This window comes from Helianthus annuus, chromosome 15 (genome assembly GCF_002127325.2).
Source record: "Helianthus annuus cultivar XRQ/B chromosome 15, HanXRQr2.0-SUNRISE, whole genome shotgun sequence".
NCBI classification, from domain to species: Eukaryota; Viridiplantae; Streptophyta; class Magnoliopsida; order Asterales; family Asteraceae; genus Helianthus; species Helianthus annuus.
The window spans coordinates 57,896,017-57,917,632 of NC_035447.2; the positions used below are offsets into that span (position 1 = coordinate 57,896,017).

A 21,616-nucleotide genomic window follows, 5' to 3' on the forward strand; every position below is an offset into this window, starting at 1 on the left:
AAACACAAGAACAAGAACAAGAACGAATGGAATAGCTCAGAACTTTTATTATAACCAAGAAAATATAACTCAAAAACTAACCATAACTTGGTTTATCTTCTCTTAATAATGTCTAACCCTAACTTGGTTTATCTAGGCTAACCGTAACTTGGTTACCAAGACATTACCAAATATAATTATAAAATAATTAGGAAACTTAACCAACTATGACCAATTTGTCAACATTGATCCCTCAAGTTCACCGACTTGTGACTTGAACTCCTTTGTCACCCTTTCCCATCACCGACTTGTGATGAGTCGGGAATTACCGCCAATGGTTTCCATAATAAACCAACATGGATCTTAACTTGAGCAGCAAGTATCCTACATCTGAACATGGTCCCAATCGATCCGTTCATCTTTTAAGCCGTATTCTGATAGCCGGAGCTTGTTACGACCCAACTTGCCCATCATTGAAAGACCTGGAGACGATTTAAAAGTGATTATGTGATTTTGAATAATGAGAAACAAATAACTAGTTGTAATAAAACAAGTTATACGATGTAGGAGTGTAAACAAGCTTTGAGCTTAGAGGGCTCAAGCTCGACTGGTACGTAGTTTTCAAGCTCAAGTTGGGCTCATTTACTATTTATTAATTGTTATATATATATATATATATATATATATATATATATATATATATATATAACAAACATTTTTTATTTAGATATTTTTATCATAATTAAATAAATAATTGTAATTATTATGTATATATCAAATGAAAACAATATAAACATAGGCTCAAGCTCGACATGTAAAGGCTCGCAAGTTTAGTCAAACTCTATATCATGTGAAGCTCATACTCGAGCCCGTTCAAAAAGTTAGATCCTATATAGGCTTGAGCTCGGTCCCAAGCTCAATTACTAAATGAGCTCCAATATAGGCTCAAGCTCGGGCTCAAGCTTGTTTAAGCATGGCTTGATTCAAGTTTTTTAGCATAGCCAATCTCAAGTAGCTAAGTGTTTGACGTGCTTTTGTTACCAACATACCTTCGACTACTTTATAGAGAGCTGACCACCATCTCTCCCTCGCGACGTGGGTCCGTTCAAGTGACTCTTCAATATCTTTATCATGTTCACCTTTCAAAACACCCTGAAGAGTTGCAACTGCATCTTTTGTTTTCTTGAGGATATTGTTATCATCTTTGGTTTCTATTTGCATGAGGTCGTTTTGAGATGAAGCGAGGCTAGAGGCTAGTGCGAATTGGGTTGCAGCCGCCCACCGTGTGGAGGCAAGCCACCTCCTTTGACCATCTCTTGCCACCCTCTCTGCCCTCTCTTCTTCTGCTCCGAATGCTAAGTCACGTAGATATTGCGCATTTGCAGCCCCTGTACTTTGAACCATTTTAGAGAACAAAGTGTGTTCATCTTGCAGAAGTTTTACCGGGGCTTCGTACTCAACAACCTGGGATAATATAAGTCCCTTTTCAGTCGTGATGAAATAGATTATGTAGAGGTAGCAATTTCGACCCGTTTCATTTTAGATTGCTTTAAAGTCACCTAAAAGGGTATTTAAATGCATATGAATAAGTTTATTCAAAAAACTAGACTATTATCAAAATGTGATCTTATTTGTCACACTATATAGAAAAATATAAAATGACAAGTGTTTCGGGTCAACCCAACCTATGTCAACAAATTACCTAAAAGTGTAATTAAATGCATGAAACTTCCTGAATTAATATATTTAAATAATTCGACTATTATTGAAATATTCCATAAACCAGTTTATAATAATTGTGATTTCATTTGTCACACTAATTATTTTATAGAAAAATGTCAAATTGTGGACAAGTGTTTTGGGTCGACCCAATCCATGCCAAAAAGTTACATTTTAAATTGCTTTAAAGTCACCTAAAAGGGTATTTAAATGCATATCCTGAATAAGTTTATTCAAAAAACAAGACTATTATCAAAATGTGATCTTATTTGTCACACTATATAGAAAAATATAAAATGATAAGTGTTTCGGGTCAACCCAACCCATGTCAACAAATTACCTAAAAGTGTAATTAAATGCATGAAACTTCCTGAAGTAATATATTTAAATAATTCGACTATTATTGAGATATTCCATAAACCAGTTTATAATAATTGTGATCTCATTTGTCACACTAATTATTTTATATAAAAATGTGAAATTGTGGACAAGTGTTTTGGGTCGACCCAATCCATGCCAAAAAGTTACATTTTGGCTCTTCAGGTCCAACACTTGACCTTTCTACTTGATTTTGAATATGGTTTGTTTAACAAACTCGATTTATTTTTTACCGTTTTCAGTCAAATTCTACCGATATCGTGTGATTTTAGTAGAGTGATTCATTAATGCGTAAACCAAAACGTTTAGCAAAAAGAAAACACACAAAAAGGTTAAAAAGTCACCTAAACTCCTAAAGTATACTCAAGTGTTTATAACCCTTCTAAATCGGTTTATAAGAAAGGTAAATTACTTCAATAATAGGTTGATCATATATAACATTATAACATACTAGTTATATGAAAAAAGGAAAAAAAAAAAAAGTTAACTTGATGAATGTTTATATACCTGACCAGCATCAAGCAGAAGAATACGGTCACAATCAATAATCGTATTTAGACGGTGAGCAATAATGATCATAGTACATGACTTGAATTCTTCACGGATGGTCTTTTGGATAAGTGCATCTGTTCTAACATCAACAGCGGCAGTTGCTTCATCAAGAACAAGAATCTTTGATCTCCTGAGCAATGCACGTGAAAGACTTAATAACTGTCGTTGTCCAACACTGAAATTCTCTCCAGCCTCTGACACCTTTATTACCACAAAAATAAATTTAAAACTGGAAAATCCAAACAGTGCGGAAACCTCAATACATACATACAGGAAGCAAAGCATAGAGAAGCCTATAACGGGACTATGCGCCATACACTAATAAAATAAACTAAAAACATAGTTTGCTTAATATATATGCAAGAAACAAGGATAATGGACATGTACCTCAGCATATAAACCCAATGGATTCCTCCTAATAACATCCTTAAGATGGGCCCTCTCTAAAGATTCCCAAAGATCAGGATCGTTGTGCTCGTTGAAAGGATCGAGGTTAAATCTCACAGTCCCTTTAGAAAGACAATTCTATAAGTCAGGAAAAGAACTTATAGTACAAGTGATGAAAACAAATACACAAGGAGAGCCATCTTATCAGTTAATGACAGTCAAAACAGTTATAAAAAGTTACTAGATATATACCTGAGAACAGAACAGGCGCTTGAGGTATAATACCAAGAACCTTGCGAAGATCGGTCAACCCCAACTTTGCGATGTTACAATCATCGATAATAATTCTTCCACTTTCCAATTCCACAATCCGAAACAAAGCATTGATAATGCTGGATTTCCCAGCTCCTGTTCTCCCCACTATTCCTATCTTATCACTCGAAGGAATAAAGAAAGTCAAATCATGTAGCACAGGAGGAAGTTCAAGCCTATACCGTAAAACTACATTTTCAAACTTTATAGATCCTGATGCAGGCCAGCCAGGTGGCGGACGGTTATCTTCAATTATAGAAGGAGCCTCAGAAGGCAAGTCAATATATGTACCGACACGTTCAACAGCATTCATGCTATTTTCAGCTATACTTGCAAGTCTAAGGACAGCTGTTAATAAACTTGTGATGTCTAATGCATAACTTAGAAGTAGACCCATGGTGGATGCAAATGCTTCTTGATTTCTTGCTTTGCCATTTTGCATAACAGCAAAAGTTGCGGTTAACCAAATCATGAGACCCCCTACCGTTTCTAATCGGATGGCAAGCCAACGGTTTGCGCTCATGTTGACTAATGTGAACCTGATGCTATTGTCCATGGAACTCCCATTAATCTTGGCCATCCGATCATAGGCTTTATATGCACGGATGGTTGATAGACCGTTCAGTGCTTCCCCAAATTGTGCATACACGGGAGATCTTGCGATGGAATCCATTCGCTTTACCTCACGAGCAGTGCTCTAAAGGAACCAATAACCGATTATATAGCTAAGAAAGTTAAGAGTAATTGGCTTGGTATGGGTTATATTTTATCCCTATCGAGTCAAATGTTCCAAATCAAAATTTTACATAAAAAAGAAAATGGGTGGATCATAAGCCGCCTCGTGTGAAAAAAGTGGATTAATATTGTAGTAATATAGCTATGTTTAATCATATTTTAACACACTAACTAAATTAAAAATTAGGAAGGAAAGTGTTATAGGTCAACACAATCTGACCAGACCCGTTTCATCCTTTACCAAATTATCTGTTTTGACCCGTTATCCAACACGCCCGGCCCATTTTTCACTCTACTTTGCGTATATACATTTGGAACTTACATACCTGATAGTACAGATAAGCTGCATAGAAGAGCAATAAAAGTGGCAAGATAGCCCAAAGAGACATGGTGCTCACTAATCCTATGAGAACAAAGGTTGACAAGAGTTGTGCTACTTGGCCCAAAAACAAGTTGACGAATGGAGCAACGTTTCGATCTATATCACCAAGATCTTTTGCAAATCTGTTAATAATACGTCCAAGTGGGTTGGTGTGGAAAAAGACCATAGGAGCCCTCAATATGGAGTTAAGCATAGCAACGTGCAACTTTCTAGCTGCATAAAGACTTGTCATGATCAACCAATAAGAATTCCCTAACGTCACCAAAACCTGAAAACCGAATTGTAAACCCGTAAGTTTTGAATAATGTAAATTAACCCAAGAAATAATAAAACTGATTAGAAACATACTTGACCAAGTGATAGAAGTGCATAGATAATATTGTAGAACAGTGGACTGTAGGTCTTTGGAGTGCTTTCATCTGTCCAAATACTTAACCATGTGCTACTCAGTATTCTTAAAGTTTCCGTTGCTGCATAGCATCCAAACAGTATACCCACAACCCACCACCCTCCTAATGCATCTTTATACCTGAAATGAAAAAAAAAAGAAAAAAAAAGTAATTTCTAATATCAATGTAAATCTAAAATGTTAGGTTCAGGATGCACTCACGAACACAGAACTCACACACACACACGCAATTTTCTGTTGAAGAACACAAAGATTTATAGTGGTTCGGTCGATTCTGACCTACATCCACTGTGGTAACTAGGAATATTTGTTATTAAGCTTTTGGTACAAGAATTTACAGAGACAAACAATCTCTTATATAAGATTGGATGAAAGAGAAGATTGTCACAAAACAAGATCCGTGAATAATGGGTTGCTGCCCTTATCTTCTTTTGCTGTTTTGATAAGAATGATTACCTGATGTCCACTTGCTCTAGTGGATTCACACTCAACAATTGATCAAGTTGTCAAGTGGTTGGCTTCACACAACAATCTCCCACTTGAAGCCACGGAATAATCTTCACATGCGCTTCAACTGTGCATCAGTATCTCTGTAAAAAACTTTGATCTTTATCATTCCTAGTTACCCGGCCTTCTCTTCAATTAACCTGAAGGCCAGTTGAAGCTATGCAAAGCTTCAACTTCTCTAAGGTGACAACCTTAGTCAACATATCAGATGGATTTTCACTTCCTTTGATCTTCTTCAACTTCAGAGTGCCTTCACTAACTTGCTCTCTGATGAAGTGATATCTCAGCTGTATGTGCTTTGTCTTCGAATGGAAGACAGGATTCTTTGCAAGATGAATTGCACTTTGATTGTCACAGAATAGTGCACAATCAACTTATTCCTTGCCGAGCTCTTTGAGAAAATTCTTCAACCATATAAGCTCTTTGCTTGCTTCAGCAACTGCCATATACTCAGCTTCTGTGGTTCTGTGGTTGAAAGGGCAACACTTTTCTGCAGTCTGGACATCCAGCTTACTGCAGTGCCTCCCACTGTAAAGACATATCCGGTGGTGCTTTTGTAAGATTCTTTACAACCACCAAGGTCAGCATCAGCAAAACCCTTCAGAATAACCTCTTTCCCCTTAAACTGTAATGCCACTTTTGAAGTCCCCTTCAAATATCTTAGCAGCCATTTAACTGCCTCCCAATGTTCTCTCCCTGGATTGGACATAAACCGACTAACAACTCCCACTGCATGAGCTATATCTGGTCTCGTGCATACCATTGCATACATGAGGCTACCAACTGCCGATGCATACGGAACTTTAGCCATATCTGCTTTGTCTTCATTTGATCTGGGTGACTGAACTTTAGAAAGCTTAAAGTGACTTCCCAAAGGTGTGCTTCGAATCTTGGCATCTTTAAGGCTGAATCTTTCTAACACCTTCTCAATGTACTTCTCTTGAGAGAGTGTCAAAGAACCATCTTCTTTGTTTCTGAAAATACTCATCCCGAGTATTTGGTTTGCAGCTCCCAAGTCTTTCATCTCAAATTCTTCAGACATTTGCTTCTTCAGCTTCTTGATCTCTGTCATGTCTGAATCTGCAATCAACATATCATCCACATATAGTAATAGAATGATATAAGAACCCTTAAACCTCTTGATGTAGCAACAATGGTCATTGTCACATCTCTTGTATCCGACTCTTCCCATGAAGTTATCAAACTTCAGATACCATTGCCGGGGCGCTTGTTTCAGACCATACAAACTCTTCTTCAACTTACACACCAAGTTTTCTCTGCCATTAGCCTGAAAACCTTCTGGCTGTGTCATGTAGATTTCTTCTTCTAGGTCACCATGTAAAAAAGCTGTCTTGACATCTAGCTGCTCTAGATGCAAGCCTTCTACTGCTACAATACTGAGAACAAGTCTGATGGTAGTCATTTTCACCACTGGAGAAAATATTTCATTGAAATCAATTCCCTCTTTCTGCTGAAATCCCTTGACTACTAATCTTGCTTTGTACCGTTTGGTACCATCATATTCATCTTTGACCCTGAAAGCCCACTTGTTCTGAAGAGCCTTCTTCCCAGCTGGAAGTTTTGTTAAGAGCCAGGTCTTGTTCTTCTCAAGCGACTTCATCTCTTCTTTCATTGCTAACTCCCACTGCAATGAATCTTTCAACCCCATGGCTTCTGAGTAACACTGGGGTTCACCATTTTCTGTCAAAAGTATGTAATTGACGGATGGTGAATATCTGTCTGGTGGTCTAACGACTCTGGAGGATCTTCTTGGTTGAAACTGGGGAGTTTCTGGGGATTCTGGAACTTGAGGAGCGACCTCTTCTTCTTCTTCTTCTTCTGCAGAATCATTACTAGAATCATCCCCTGAGCTCCCACTGTCGATTGACTCATTCCCATTTTCTGGAATGTCGACTGAAGCTTCTTTCCTTGTTTCACCATTTTCAAATTCAACATAGTCTTTCTGAACTTCTGGTCTTTTGGTGTTTCTGTCTTTGTACAATTCGTTTTCATTGAAGACGACATTCTTGCTTCTGATTACTTTTCTGCCTTCATTATCCCAAAGCCTGTAACCCATTTGTTCTGACCCATAACCAATGAATGTGCACTTCTTGGATTTTGAGTCTAACTTATCCCTGTCACCAGCTTCTAACAAATCGTAAGCACTACAACCAAAGACACGTAAGTGTTCGAGACTTACCTCTTTTCCTTGCCACATTTCTTCAGGCAACTTGAAATCTAAGGGACCGGTTGGTGAACGGTTGATCAAGTAGGCTGCAATGCTAACTGCATCGGCCCATAATGTCTTGGGCATCCCGGCATTTAGCCTCATGCTTCTAGCCCTCTCATTTAGAGTTCTATTCATTCTCTCTGCTACACCATTCTGCTGAGGAATTCTGGGAACTGTCTTGATCATCTTTATCCCTTTCTTGGCACAATAGTCAGAGAACTGCTGACTAATGTATTCTCCACCATTATCAGACTTTAAGCACTTTACCTTCAAGTTAGTTTCATTTTCAACAGCAGATTTCCATATCTTAAAAGCATCAAATACAACAGATTTATGCTTAAGAAAATATACCCATACCTTTCGTGTTGAATCATCGATGAAAGTAACATAATATCTTGAGCCTCTTAGAGATAAAACTGAGGTTGGTCCATATACATCCGAGTGAACAAGCTCTAACTTCTGAGCTTTCGGTGTCCTCCATGTCTTCACAAAAGTAACCCTCTTTTGTTTTCCAAGAACACAAGGTTCACAGAATTCAGTTTCTACTTTCTTCAAGTCTGGAAACTTACCTTTCTGAGCCAACATCTTCAATCCCTTCTCGCTCATGTGTCCGAGTCGGTTATGCCATAAATTTGATGGACTCGGACCGGTGGTCATTGCATGAACACCTTCAGCAGAAACTTCTGCCATGTATAGAGTACCTTGCTTCTTTCCTTTGGCAATCACTAAATTGCCTTTGATCACTTTCCATTGTCCACCCCCAGAGTGAACATTAAACCCTTCATCATCCAGTTTACCAACTGAAATCAACTTTCTCCTCAAATTAGGAATAACCCTGACATTTTTCAATGTCCATATAGTTCCTAATGAGGTCTTCAAGTCTACATCTCCAATACCTGTGATATCAAGCATTTGATCATCTGCTAAACGAACTTTACCAAAGTTACCTATTCGTAGATTCTTGACCATATCTGGGCATGAGATAGCATGGAAAGAAGCACCTGAATCCATAATCCAAGATTCAACTGAATCTTCAACAGAACAGATGAGAACATCACTTTGTTCTTCCGAGGATACACTATTTACTTCTTTCTTTGAAGCGGGTTTTGTACATTGGCTTCTATAGTGACCTTTTTCTTTGCAATTCCAACATTCAACGTCTTTTCTGTTCTTTGACTGTCCCCTTCTTCTGGACTTGGACCTGCCTCGATTATGTCCTCTTTCGTTTCTTCTTCCTCTACTTTCTGTATGCAATAAAGAACTAGAATTAGAAGTCTCACCACTGCTTCTCCGTCTGATATCTTCATTTACTATCAAGTCACGAATACTATCGAAAGTGAGTTTGGTAGTGCCGGATGCACTACTAACAGCTGTGACTGTGCCTGACCAACTGTCGGGCAACGATGATAAAAGGAGTAGTGCTTGTACTTCATCTTCAAACTTTATTTCAACTGAGGCTAGACGATAGATAATCGAGTTAAAACTCATTTATGTGGGCGGGAACCGACATGCCTTCCTTCATCTTGGTGTTAACCAATTGTCGGATGAGGAATACTTTGTTTGAAGCGGATGGCTTTCAATACATGTTGGACAAAGCTTTCAATACACCATATGTGGTTGTTTCATTGACAATGTTGTAAGCAACACTCTTTGCCAAAGAAAGCCTAACCACACCCAAAGCTTGTCTATCCAATAGCATCCAATCTTCATCATACATGTCATCTGGTTGTTCACCTGACATAGGCAAATGCAAACTTTTCTGATATAATAAATCTTCAATTTGCATTTTCCAAAATCCATAATCACTACCATCGAACTTATCAATCTTGATTTTACTATCTTCTGCCATTAAAAAAAGGAATTACCAAATTACTACTAACCAAACGGGTTTGTACTGCTAAGTGGTAATTTATACGAGCGAAAGCGATAATCAGAAACAAATAACTTATCTGTTACAAGCTTTAGTGGCAAGGACAAGTATTGATGGATAATGAGATCTTGTTCAAAGTTGAGGGACCTTTCTAATAAAATTGAGAAATTCAATTTTCTTCACCAGAAATAAAAGTTAAGGGGCCTTTCTGATCAAAATTGAAACTTCAATTTCTCCACCACCAGAAATAAAAGAGGAGGGGCCTTTCTGATCAAAATTGAAACTTTCAATTTTCCACCAGAATAAAAGCATGTATGTGTGCTTCTTCTTCCCCAGTTCCACCCAAAAAAAAAAACTCTGGTCTCCACTTCTTCTTCTCTTATGTCTGTGTTTCAAACAAGAGCAAGACTGGGTTCAATCGGAACCCTAGACAGCGGCGACGGCGCTGGAAAGATGGAGGCTGGCGGAACTACTGGCGGTTCTGACGGCTGTGGTGACGGCGGTTTTCTGATCAGAAACCCGGCGGCTTCGGAATCACTGCTATGATTCACCTCAGCGGCGACGGTTACTGGTTCAGAACCCTGAACAGTGACTGCGGACTTGAACAGAGGAAACTGGCGTGAAAGGACCGGCTGAAACTGATGCAAATCGGAACCCTAGTTCAGACTTCTGCACCTTCAGGTATCTCCTTCTTCTACACCTTCGTTTCTGTTCGAATCTGATCGATTTCAGTTCGATCTGTTCTATTTCTGTTCGATTTAACAACAAGAGCCTGAGCTCTGATACAAGTTGTTAGGTTCAGGATGCACTCACGAACACAGAACTCACACACACACGCAATTTTCTGTTGAAGAACACAAAGATTTATAGTGGTTCGGTCGATTCTGACCTACATCCACTGTGGTAACTAGGAATATTTGTTATTAAGCTTTTGGTACAAGAATTTACAGATACAAACAATCTCTTATATAAGATTGGATGAAAGAGAAGATTGTCACAAAACATGATCCGTGAATAATGGGTTGCTGAGAAGATTGGATCTCTCAGCCCTTTATCTTCTTTTGCTGTTTTGATAAGAATGATTACCTGATGTCCACTTGCTCTAGTGGATTCACACTCAACAATTGATCAAGTTGTCAAGTGGTTGGCTTCACACAACATAAAATTGGTCTAGATTTACACAATGATAATTACCTTTTTAAGACACTGAAGTTGACAACACCTGTTTCCCGTTCCTCTTGCTTGATAAGAACATATTTGGTTTTTTTCTTTTTGTCAGAATCTTTAACTAACTCACTCTTAGTAACAGGTTTTGACGTCTTTGAATCCGAATCTCCAGTTGCTTCTTTTTCTTCCACATATTCTTCCATTTTTCCTGCATTTTCCATTAACTTCTGGAAGAGTACACCGTTCTGCGAGAGTTCCTCATACGATCCCTCCTCTTTCACCATGCCTTCATGGACCAACAAGATCTTATCTACTTGTGAAAGAAAATGTAACTGATTTGTAACTAGAACGCGTGTTTTTCCTCTTAATTCTTCTTTGATACATTTCTCAAAAATCTGGTAATTAAAATACATGAAGAACACTTCATCATATGATCAAGTTCTTGAAGCTAGGGGTAATTATGTAACTTACCTGTCTGCCCACATGAGCGTCAAGAGCACTTAAAGGATCATCAAACACATATACATCTGAGCTAGAGTATACAGCTCTAGCCATGGAAACTCTTTGCTTTTGTCCTCCACTGATATTCACCCCTCTTTCACCAATCTCAGTAAGGTCACCGCCCTACCATAAACACCACACAATATATAATTAGATAGAAGATATAGTAAACTCGAACTTCGATGAACCACAATGATACTTACGGGAAGCAATTCCATGTCATGGCGCAATGAAGTTACATCTAGTGTCTTCTCATACTTTGCAGATTCAAAGGGGATTCCAAACAATATGTTGTCGCGTATCTGGAAAATAAGTGTATAATTATCAATCCATTAGAACTAAGTGGCACTTTGAATATTCGTTAATCATTATTGATGATTATAATAATACAAGAATATGAATCTCAATTAGAGGTGGCATCTCTGGCCCGTTAACTTATGAACTGCTTGATTCGGCTAACGTTTCATTTCAAACAGTTCGAATTATGAAGGAAACGAGTCTAAAGTTGCCCAAAGTGTATTTCAAATGCATACAACCTCCTAAAAGGCTTTTTCTTTTGGAAAAATATATTATATTTGCAACAATATTTAAAACATAAGTTATTTATATAAATGGGTCATATGGTTCTAAACCGAACCCAACCCAATGTGTTTCACCTTGTATAAAGAAGTTCCCAATTTCACCCTAACCATTTTTCACCCGTTACCCAACCTTGGCATCTAGCAAATATTAACGAAAATCCATGGCATACCGTTGCATTGAAAATCCACGAGACTTGTGGGACATAAGCAACTGTTCCTCTGATAACAACATGTGCATCACTAACTGGTGGAAGTTCTCCAAGCATGGCAGATGCGAGTGACGTCTTTCCCTGCCCTGTACTTCCAACAATCGCCACCAGACTACCCGTTGGTATATCTAAGTTTATATTTGACAATGTAGGTTTATCTGACTGCAAGAAGTAAAAGAAGTAAATAAACGCTTTGCGTGGTGACACGTTAGAAAAGGTTTAGAAAATACCTTTGAATCCCATGAAAAGAATCCATTCTTAATTGAGATAGCCGGAAGGCCGGGTTCAAGAGGCGGATTTGGAAGAAGAAGTCTCTCCTCAGCTAAAAGTAGGTCTTCCAAACGTTTCAACGACACATTGGCATTTACGACCTGCAGATAAACTTATATAAATTATATAAACTTGGAATGAAATAAAAACGAACTAATTGATTAATGGATTGCACAAAACCTGACTCAAAACACTTGGAAGATTGTAGAGCGGAAAACGTAGTACGGCAAACAAAGAGAGTGATGTGAAGGCTCTAGCAGGTGTCAACTCTCCTCCAAGTAATGTAAACAACCCAAATGAAACCACAATCACCACCACTGGAATACTATTTAATATAAATGTATTCAACTGCAATACAATAATTAACAATAATTCGAATTTATTTAACACATGTAACTTAATCATAAAATCAGGTAGAAATATTTCATGTACATGATACATGTTTGGTAACATACCGCTCCTAGCATTTGTACTTTCCAAAACCATGATAACTCTTCAGTTCTAATGCTTTGGACCTTTTCTTGGAAACTATTTTCCCAAGCATAGCATCTAAAACAGAAATCTAACGAGTTAAAATGATTGTTAAATTTTTAAAATTTTTATTTACAAAAGATGGTATTGTAAAATGGAAAACTAAAAAAATATTTGGGAGAGATAGAGACTTGACAGTGTCCATGGCTGCCAAGACTTCATTCATGAGACCGATTCTCTTGTCAGTTCGCTGCAGTCCTTCCTTTGACATTTTTTGCATATTACTGATAACCAAAGTCTGTTTCCAAAATATAAACAGTTTTAGAATGAACAGTAGATATATTAAAATGTATGTATGTATGAATGAATATCTTTGTACCTGTATGGGGAACATGAGAACTAGCAATAATGAACCAAGAATTGAGGCGACACCCAATTGTTGGTAGAGAAGAACTAAAGCAATAATGATACGGAAAGGGGCAGACCATAAATTGTGAAGTGACTCGGCTACTTGCTGTGGAAAAGACCACAAAAATGAAACCGTAAGGCTTACACTCGGACCCCCTTTTTAGAAAATTTCATGCTTACAGAAACTGCATTTGCTGTTTTCATCACGGTCAAATGGGTCGAAAGTCACCCCAAAGTGTATTTTAGTGCATAAAACCTCCTAAATCTTTTTTATTCAAAATATCATATTGACACACTAATTGTTTGTAAACAAAAATTTCTAAAGTTGGACAAAAAGTGTTTCGGGTCAAACCAACCCTTTTTATCTCATTGAAAATATACGATTCAAAAGGACATAAATGCTAATAAAACATGCCTGGAGGGATTCAGAATCGGTTGTCATCAAGTTGGTAATCTTCCCGGATGCAATATTTCTGCGACTCTCGTTAGTTAGCTTTAAAGCCTTCCGGAAAACTGCAGCAATCTTGAAAGAGATCACAGGTTCAAATAAGCAAGAAAGAAATACAGCATTTAAAGGAAACGGTGCTGACTCAGAAATAACTGAAATACAAATAGATTCAAAAGTAAACAAAAGATAACAGAAGAAAGGCATATAAGAATTAAGGTGTGCCTCTCTTTCCCAAGAATTTGTGACATTTTGCATGTCAAATTTCCGAACATTTTATAAGAAATAAGCAGTAATTGCACTTGAAAAGAGTGTGGTTGTTACCAGAGTCGAACGAAGGCGGTATCCAACACGCATCACATTCTGAAAATATTGAGCCTCAAATAGCACACCAAGTACCTAAATTCATAACCAATATAATAACTATCTTTAAACCTTAAAATTAAGTTAAAACAATGTAGTAGAAACAGAAGTAAGTATCAAGCAATGACTAAAGAAGCATATAATCAGATGCATCAGAGAATGTTTGGAAGACATACATATCTTTTAATATACAAAAATGCTAATAAAAAAGAAAGTTATAGATGTTGTACCACTCCAACAAAAATTAAGAAAGCATAGATGTAACCAATCTGAGCCGGACCACCTTCTTGCATAGCCTAAAAAGTATAATCAATTAGAACATAAATTTAGGGAGCTAGTTACATATAAGAAATGAAACTACAGAAACTAATAATTTGGATACGGAGATTAAAAATGTAAGTCATCTAACTCACCAATAACAGTTGGTTCAGAATCAGTGGCCCAACAAATTGAGAAAGATCATTGCCGATCTACAAATGAGCAAAGGAAGAACAATATTATTACCTTTATCTTATCTAATGTTCATTGCTTGGTTCAGTAATAAGGAATTCATATATATGACATATTGAGTTTCAAAAATGTCCATATATTACACAATGAGTAACTCATCAGAAAGTCAAAATTCATGACATATTCATCATACTTTTTCAAACGTATGCAAAAATCAATGAACTCAGAACTGAAATATTCATAGGGTACCTTCCAAAAGCCTCCCCACCAAAACCTGTAATCAAACAAACATGATATATATTCAGACTTTCTCATTCTTAGTGAAAATATTTGTAATGGGCAACAAAGCTTTGTAACATAAAGTCTTTGGACAAACCTTCCTCCAAGACTACGATGTAAGGCCCTTAAAAGCCATGGTTTAGGTTTACGGACCTCGTCTGCCCAACATGATTGAAATCTAAAGTGCAAAATTTATCATTAAGAAGAAAAGACCCCAACAAACATTCAAAGTTCATCAGTTTAACAAAATATGTAAGCAGAAACAATAAAATACTTGTTGTTTAGTGTTTCTGTCTGGTCCCAGGTGTCAAGTTTCCATATATCCTTTTCTGTAAGAGGTCTTTTGTATCCCAAAGACATGAGTGGATCCATCCATGAGAAGAAGATACCTAAAAAGAATATGAAATTTATCATAAACAGATGCAATAAAGCATGAACTTCCATGTAAATAGATACCATATAGCATGATAATGTGGTATATAAAAAAATCTTTGCAGTGTAATATTAACGGATAAATAAAGTATATAATTGTTACGGTAATAATAGTGTAGGGGTCAATTGGGAATTATTAAATAGTATAAGGGTCAGTTCGTTAATGTTTGTGTACTTGAACGATGCTGGGAAATGAATAAAGACATCGATGAATTGAGTATTTGAGTTTACTTCTTCTCTTTAGGGTTTCTTCTTCTCTTTATCGATCTTACTCTCGATTACCATTTGTGTTCGTATCAATGGTATCAGAGCATTCTTTCCTCTGACTGTGGGTGTGGGCAGCGATAGTAACAACCATCAACATCAACGATTCAATAATTAGGGCAACAACAGCAATCAAGATTCACAACATCAACAAGTTAACGAGCAGATTACCATGGAGGAACTTATGTCACTGAGCCAAGAAGGTATCGTTGAAAAATATTTTGATGAATTCAAAGTCTTGCTTAGTAGGGCCAAAATTTTTGAAGAAATTTCTGAAGACTATGCAACATATCTCTTTATTTGCGGTCTTAAACCAAAAATTGGTGATATTCTTGGTTTAAAGTTGGAGAGGGCGTTTTCCTTGGCCAGGATGCGGGAAACTATTCTGCAGGGGAATTCAACTCAAACGAATCGATATCAAACTTCAGGAACAAACAGGGCATCAAACTTTGAGGTATGTACAGTCGTTTCCCTACGAGATTCCGGTTCCACTAATGATAACGGGGAGAGTATTATATTACAAGATTTTTTTCAATTTACTAAAATTGAAACTGCACCAAAGGTGTTTGATGAAATGCCTGTTGGATTTGACAATAAAAAGGATGTGGGTATGGGTGAGGATTCAAAGAAAAAAGAAATAGATGACTCAAAGGAAAAGGGAAAGGATATTAGTAGAACTGAAAAGGAAATATGTTGTTTAAGTCAAGATTTTCCTATTGATTGCGGTTCTGTTGTGATTTTACCGAATTTTAATAGACCAGGAGATCAAATTAATGTTTTCCATAAAGTTGTAAATAGCAGACCTGGGGTAACCAAGTTAGGGTGCTTATTTGTTTCTTGGGATGTTCTTGATAAAATTTTGGAAGAAGTGAGTAATGAAACCTTTGAAGTGGAGCAGGTTCTTAGAGGTTTTAAAGATATCATACGACTTGATTACAAAGATAAACCAAAAGTATTTCAAATCCAGATGTTGATTGTACTAGAACACATGTGGCATCGATGGAAATCTAAATTGATGTTCCTCATTGTGTCCAAGAATTGGTGTAGTGAACCGTGGAAGTATGATTTTAAGGAGAGTAATTATAAATTGAAATTCAAATTTTGGTGGGCCAAAAGTGGTTTAAAAAACAAAAAAGGGCATATATGGTACAAATGGAAACCTAAACGGTTGTTTTCTTTCAAGTTCGTGGATGGATGTAGTGGGAAATGGAGGGTAAAGGGGTGCATGTACCACAAATGGGAACTTAAACTGATGTTTCCATTGTGATCAAGGGTTGGTGTTACACAGATAGAAATATTGAACTTTCATGGCATTATTGCAATAATAAAGAACAAGGGGTCTCTAGGCGTGAGGATGTTGGAACCATTAAGCAGTACATATGCTTGTCTTTGCTCAAGAATAGTGCATCAACCCTTATAACTACGATAGCAGAGAAAAACTTGAATTTAACTATTGTGAATTGCTGCATTGGGATACAAATTTATTTCACTGATGTTAAAAGAACGAGTGTTATGGGTGTAGCTACTATAGCAAGCTTGCATCCTTCACTTTCGATGCATGGAACAATTACAACAGCTCTAGCACTTGGAATATACATGACTGAATTGCCTGAGAGCAATCAGCTGAATGTAGCCTTCGTTGACATTGGAGATGCTGACATGCAGGTCTATATGGAGGCTCATAAGAAAGGTCACTTGAAGATATTGGCTAACTCTTTGGACTATCTAATTGCACCTTTTGATAGGAAACTTCCTGTCATCATAGCTCAAGCTTCCACTGCAGCTCATCGATTACCGCTGTCAACTATTGCCATCTCATCAGATGGCTTCATATTTGTTAGCGGCACCAAGTTCATTTTCATGGTTGAAGACGTAATGGAGCAGTTAACAGGCCTAGTGATTTTACACTTGGGTGGAAATGTTTTGTTTGGAATTTTGCAACTTTTTGATCGATGCATGGATGAACTGATAAAAGCTTTACCCGAACTATCCGAGGACAATAGTATCTTGGAGTTAAAGGAAGTTGTACTTTCTAAGTCTGAAACAAAGTGCCAAAGACTTACCTTTTTGGGGTATTCATTTACCATCGCAGAGGAGCTATTGCCAATGGTTATGTCCATAAATTGGAGTGTTTTAAATGAAAGCAAGGAAGTAGCAGAAAACAAAGTTAATGACAACAATTTTTGTGAAGCTTTTGTTGGAAGGCATAGGAAGAGATGGTGGTCCAAGATTGTTAGTGCAAAGGAGGGCCGCCTTTCCACTACTGCAGTGAAGCTTAAAAAGAATTGCACTTTTTTTTCTTTTTTTCAACTTTTGATTTTTGAGGTCAAAAATTTTATAGGAAGGGAGTATTGTTACGGTAATAATAGTGTAGGGGTCAATTGGGAATTATTAAATAGTATAAGGGTCAGTTCGTTAATGTTTGTGTACTTAAACGATGCTGGGAAATGAATAAAGACATCGATGAATTGAGTTTACTTCTTCTCTTTAGGGTTTCTTCTTCTCTTTATCGATCTTACTCTCGATTACCATTTGTGTTCGTATCAATAATCAAAGCTTTACAATTTAAATGGCTTTTGTACATAAATTTTTAACATACTAAATTAGTAAACTTACTAGAAATAATGTTGGTATGCCTCTCGGGACAAATTTGCTCCCCATCAGCAAGTTCTTCATATTCAGCATCATCCAAAGACTCAGCCCGTATCGGGGTATAACCCAGATAAGGATCCAAAGTAGGAAGATAGACAAATAAGCATAGCCCAAACAGAACCTACATTGTATGATAGTTGATAAACCAGTTTACAATTCAAACATACTACAATCATGTTGTATATCCGTTATCGATGTTGTAAATCAAAACAGGCTTGAAATAAATAGAATTTAGGGTAATCATAATTTGAGATACATAATGCTGCAATCAAATTTGAAGTAGATAACAGTTTGCAATAACAATTAAAAGAAGCACAATGTTTAGTATGTATCTTGTAATACTAGTCTTTATAATGGGCACCTCCTCTTTATTTTCATAAGAATATTACTAATCAAAGTTATGAAACCTTCTTTTGCAAGTGGTAGTTTAATTAGTGTACTTATTGCTATTTCAAATAAAAAAAAAGGATAATACGATTAATTCAAAATTACATCAAGTGAAGTTACAAAACAAAAAGAACAAATTATATAACATTAAGAACATCTAACCTGTATGGCCACCTCACTGACAAAGAGATACAGAACATATCTGCAAGGGACAAGTTCAATCATAAATTAATGAGTTCACTTAACAACTCCTTGTCTTATTTGCAAGCCATTTCAAGTGGTATAGAACAAACCTGGTGTAGTATTTGCTCACAGAAAGAACAAGACCGAACACCACTGCATCCCCGAGCAAAGCATAAATGAGACTGAACCTCACAAACCAACGAACTTCATAAACATAAACCATTGTTTCAAGACTGATCATGATCAACATACAACACCATGCAAGAGCCTTAATAACTAAGGTAACAATCTGAAATGACAGTTAAAATGAAAACATAGTAAGGTTAGAATAAACTACTTCACTAGGTTTGTTTCTTTGTTTATCCAATCTTTTTTTCTAAAAGGGTCACCACGGACGTAGGTTAGAACAAACAAGCAAGTTGAAGAAAATGAATACAAAAATAAACAAACCTCATATGGAGCAAGACCAGTTTCTCCATCAACATTAAAAGCCGAAATGCCCATTATCAATCTAAACAACGGCTCACCAGCAGAGTAAAAAGCCAATAACCCGAGCCAATAATTATAGATATTTGACCTTATTTTGAACCTTTGCACTTTCATATTCTTCTTTGTGACCCATATCCTGTATATGCAAACTCCCAGAATGGCCAGATGGGAGATGCCAGTGACCAAAGAATCCGTTGCACAGGGTGTGTAAGGCCCGAATTCATTTTCCACTGCGGTTGCCCATACGCCTTTTTCCACTGGACGACAAAATGTAACTAGGGGCTTAAAAACCATCTTCCCCTACTTAAATTAAACCAGCTGCTTCTACATTATCAATTTCATTTTGTTTTTCTGCAAAATAAGACCTTTTAAACCACTCAGAATCATGAGTAGAAAGTTTCAGATCATCACATTTATGGAACTCCGATTGCATGTTTTGTAAAAACAATGAGACTAGAGCAATTTCTGTCACAAATATACACTAAAGTGGAGTAATAATCAGTTTGGAGTGTTTGGCAAAAGCTGATTATGATTGTAATTTTCTAATTATTTAGGATCAAACAATTAGAATTATAGAAGCTGCATGAAACTTGATTACTGAGATAAATGTACAATCACCTTACTCATAGTTACCAAAGGGCTTGTAGCCTAGCGGTAGACTGGTATCAAGGTGTGTTCATAGTGGTGTACCTGTGTCCCTCCCCATGAGGTTGAGGGTTCGAGACTTCTAGTTGCTTGTTGGTGGACGATGGTGTAGATTTAGAGGTAGGATAGGGAGTCTGGGTTCGCCTTTCTAAAAAAACCCAAACTCATAATTTGCCTTTTTTTAACGGCTAACTCAAACACCCACTTAAACCTACTCCTAAATCTACGTCAGTGTCCACCATGGGACCTGAACCCTCAACCACTTGGGGAGGAACATCGTTACTAGACTCTTGATACCAATAGACCACAAACCCTTTAGTCATAATTAGTTATCAGATTATGATGCTTCAAGTCAGCATAATTAGATAGACCCAAATCCAAACACCAGTTACATGATCTCAACTACCAAACTCTATACATTCATATCATACTTGTAATTGATATCAAGAAAACAAAACATATCAAAGGGTCTTTCGTCTAGTGGTATACAAGCATGTAAAATGGTGTCCCACCCCAAAAGGTAGAGGGTTCGACTCCTGTGGTGGAAAATGGGTGTAGAATTAGGAGGATATTAGAATGTTAAAAAAAAAAAAAAAAAAAAAAAAAAAAAAAATGTGAAAGTTCATATTGTAGAAGACAGCCGCTAATAATTTCTACATAAAATATATATAAAAAAAAAACATGTAATATTCCTGAGGAAGCATGCCTTAATTCATTCAGATCCTACATTATACCCTATAACATTTCAATTAAAATGGGCCTTCAAATTACGAAAATGAAAAACAACAAAAAAAAATCATTAAGGTTTAACCAAATCACAAGTGATGAATGCAGTACACATTAGTGTAGATTTCATCAAGAAATACCTGCAAAACTGAAGAGAAATAGATCAATTGATGATGATTGTTAGGTTGAAACGTTGAGGGATTTTGGTACTGGAGGAAGAGAATATGATTGCAGATTTAATGATGCATGGCCCTGATATGTTGGAAGTAAGTGACAAAAGACCTTTTAACATAACTTATTTTTGTCAACCAAAATATTAAGGGGGTGTTTGGTGTTGCGTTTTCAAAATAGATTTTGCGTACGTTTTGAAAAAGCATGTAGGTACATGCTTCTCCAAAACTGCGTTTTGGAGGCAGATAATCATTTTTTTCATCAAAACACTTTTTTAGATTATTTATGTTTTACAAACGCAATAATCTAATAATATTCACTTCAAAACGTAATCCCAAACACCCTCTGAATACCTACATTAATGTCACGTTTGTTTTTGCATGTGAATAATTTGAAACTCCAAAAAGCTATAAAAATAAGAAGAAACCCACTGTAGTACTGTCCCGCTATAGTAAATTTGTAATGTGTTTTAATATAACTTATAATCTCTCAGCCATTCTTTTATGTGGTGGAAATTTGGATTATTCGTTTTTTTTTTTTTTGTGTGGTTGATAATCTTTATATTTTTGTTATGGTATTATAATTTGATAGAAGTTCTTTGCTTTAGTAAAAAATAAACTTAGCCCATGCGTAATGGACATTACAGGGGCGTAAAGGACCTTGATAACGTCCCCATGGCACCTCCTGAGCGTTATAGAAGCATGAAGAGGGAGGGACGCTTTTCTAGTATAATTTCAAATGAGGAGGAAAAAAATTGAAAAGTAATGATGGAAAGGATATTAAGAGGCGTTAATCATTATACATTTTTTTAAAAAGAAGTTATGATGTTGATGTGGTGTTCCTTAGGGGCATTCCATTACTGATGGTCTCAGTGTGTTCATGGTTGAATTTTTCAACTATCTTCAATGATAAACTAGTTTATGTGTTCATGATAAACTGGAGTGTAAAGATAATGGAATAAACTGGTTTATGTGTTCATGATCATAAAGTGAAGTGGTCACCAAATTAACAAAACCATGTGCAGCCTTACTGGCCAAAAAGCAAAAGCCTATGTCCTCCACCT

General features: G+C 36.7%; 1 protein-coding gene across 3 annotated transcripts; it reads right to left on the minus strand.

Moving 5' to 3' along the window:
• Nucleotides 1–24: 24 nt before the first annotated feature.
• On the minus strand, nucleotides 25–20,668 carry LOC110911782 (ABC transporter C family member 2). Of its 3 annotated transcripts, XM_035984607.1 has the most exons (28): nucleotides 20,523–20,668; nucleotides 18,973–19,376; nucleotides 18,633–18,811; nucleotides 18,502–18,541; nucleotides 17,917–18,073; nucleotides 14,879–14,993; nucleotides 14,702–14,782; nucleotides 14,575–14,599; nucleotides 14,289–14,345; nucleotides 14,106–14,171; nucleotides 13,837–13,911; nucleotides 13,483–13,590; nucleotides 13,039–13,173; nucleotides 12,851–12,957; nucleotides 12,644–12,737; nucleotides 12,369–12,536; nucleotides 12,149–12,289; nucleotides 11,880–12,080; nucleotides 11,332–11,430; nucleotides 11,099–11,251; nucleotides 10,655–11,022; nucleotides 4,793–4,973; nucleotides 4,389–4,712; nucleotides 3,268–4,024; nucleotides 3,016–3,137; nucleotides 2,584–2,829; nucleotides 1,029–1,443; nucleotides 25–461 (listed from the first exon to the last, which is right to left on the minus strand). In XM_035984607.1, exons 2-28 carry the CDS (start codon nucleotides 19,303–19,305, stop codon nucleotides 364–366), a joined length of 4,845 nt encoding a protein of 1,614 aa, XP_035840500.1. In that variant the 5' UTR covers nucleotides 19,306–19,376; nucleotides 20,523–20,668; the 3' UTR covers nucleotides 25–363. The 3 variants fall into 3 exon arrangements, with proteins under 3 accessions (XP_035840500.1, XP_022012127.1, XP_022012126.1); XM_022156435.2 differs by having other exon boundaries at nucleotides 12,851–13,173; XM_022156434.2 differs by having other exon boundaries at nucleotides 12,851–13,173; nucleotides 18,973–19,362; nucleotides 20,523–20,661.
• Between the last annotated feature and the right edge of the window lie 948 nt (nucleotides 20,669–21,616).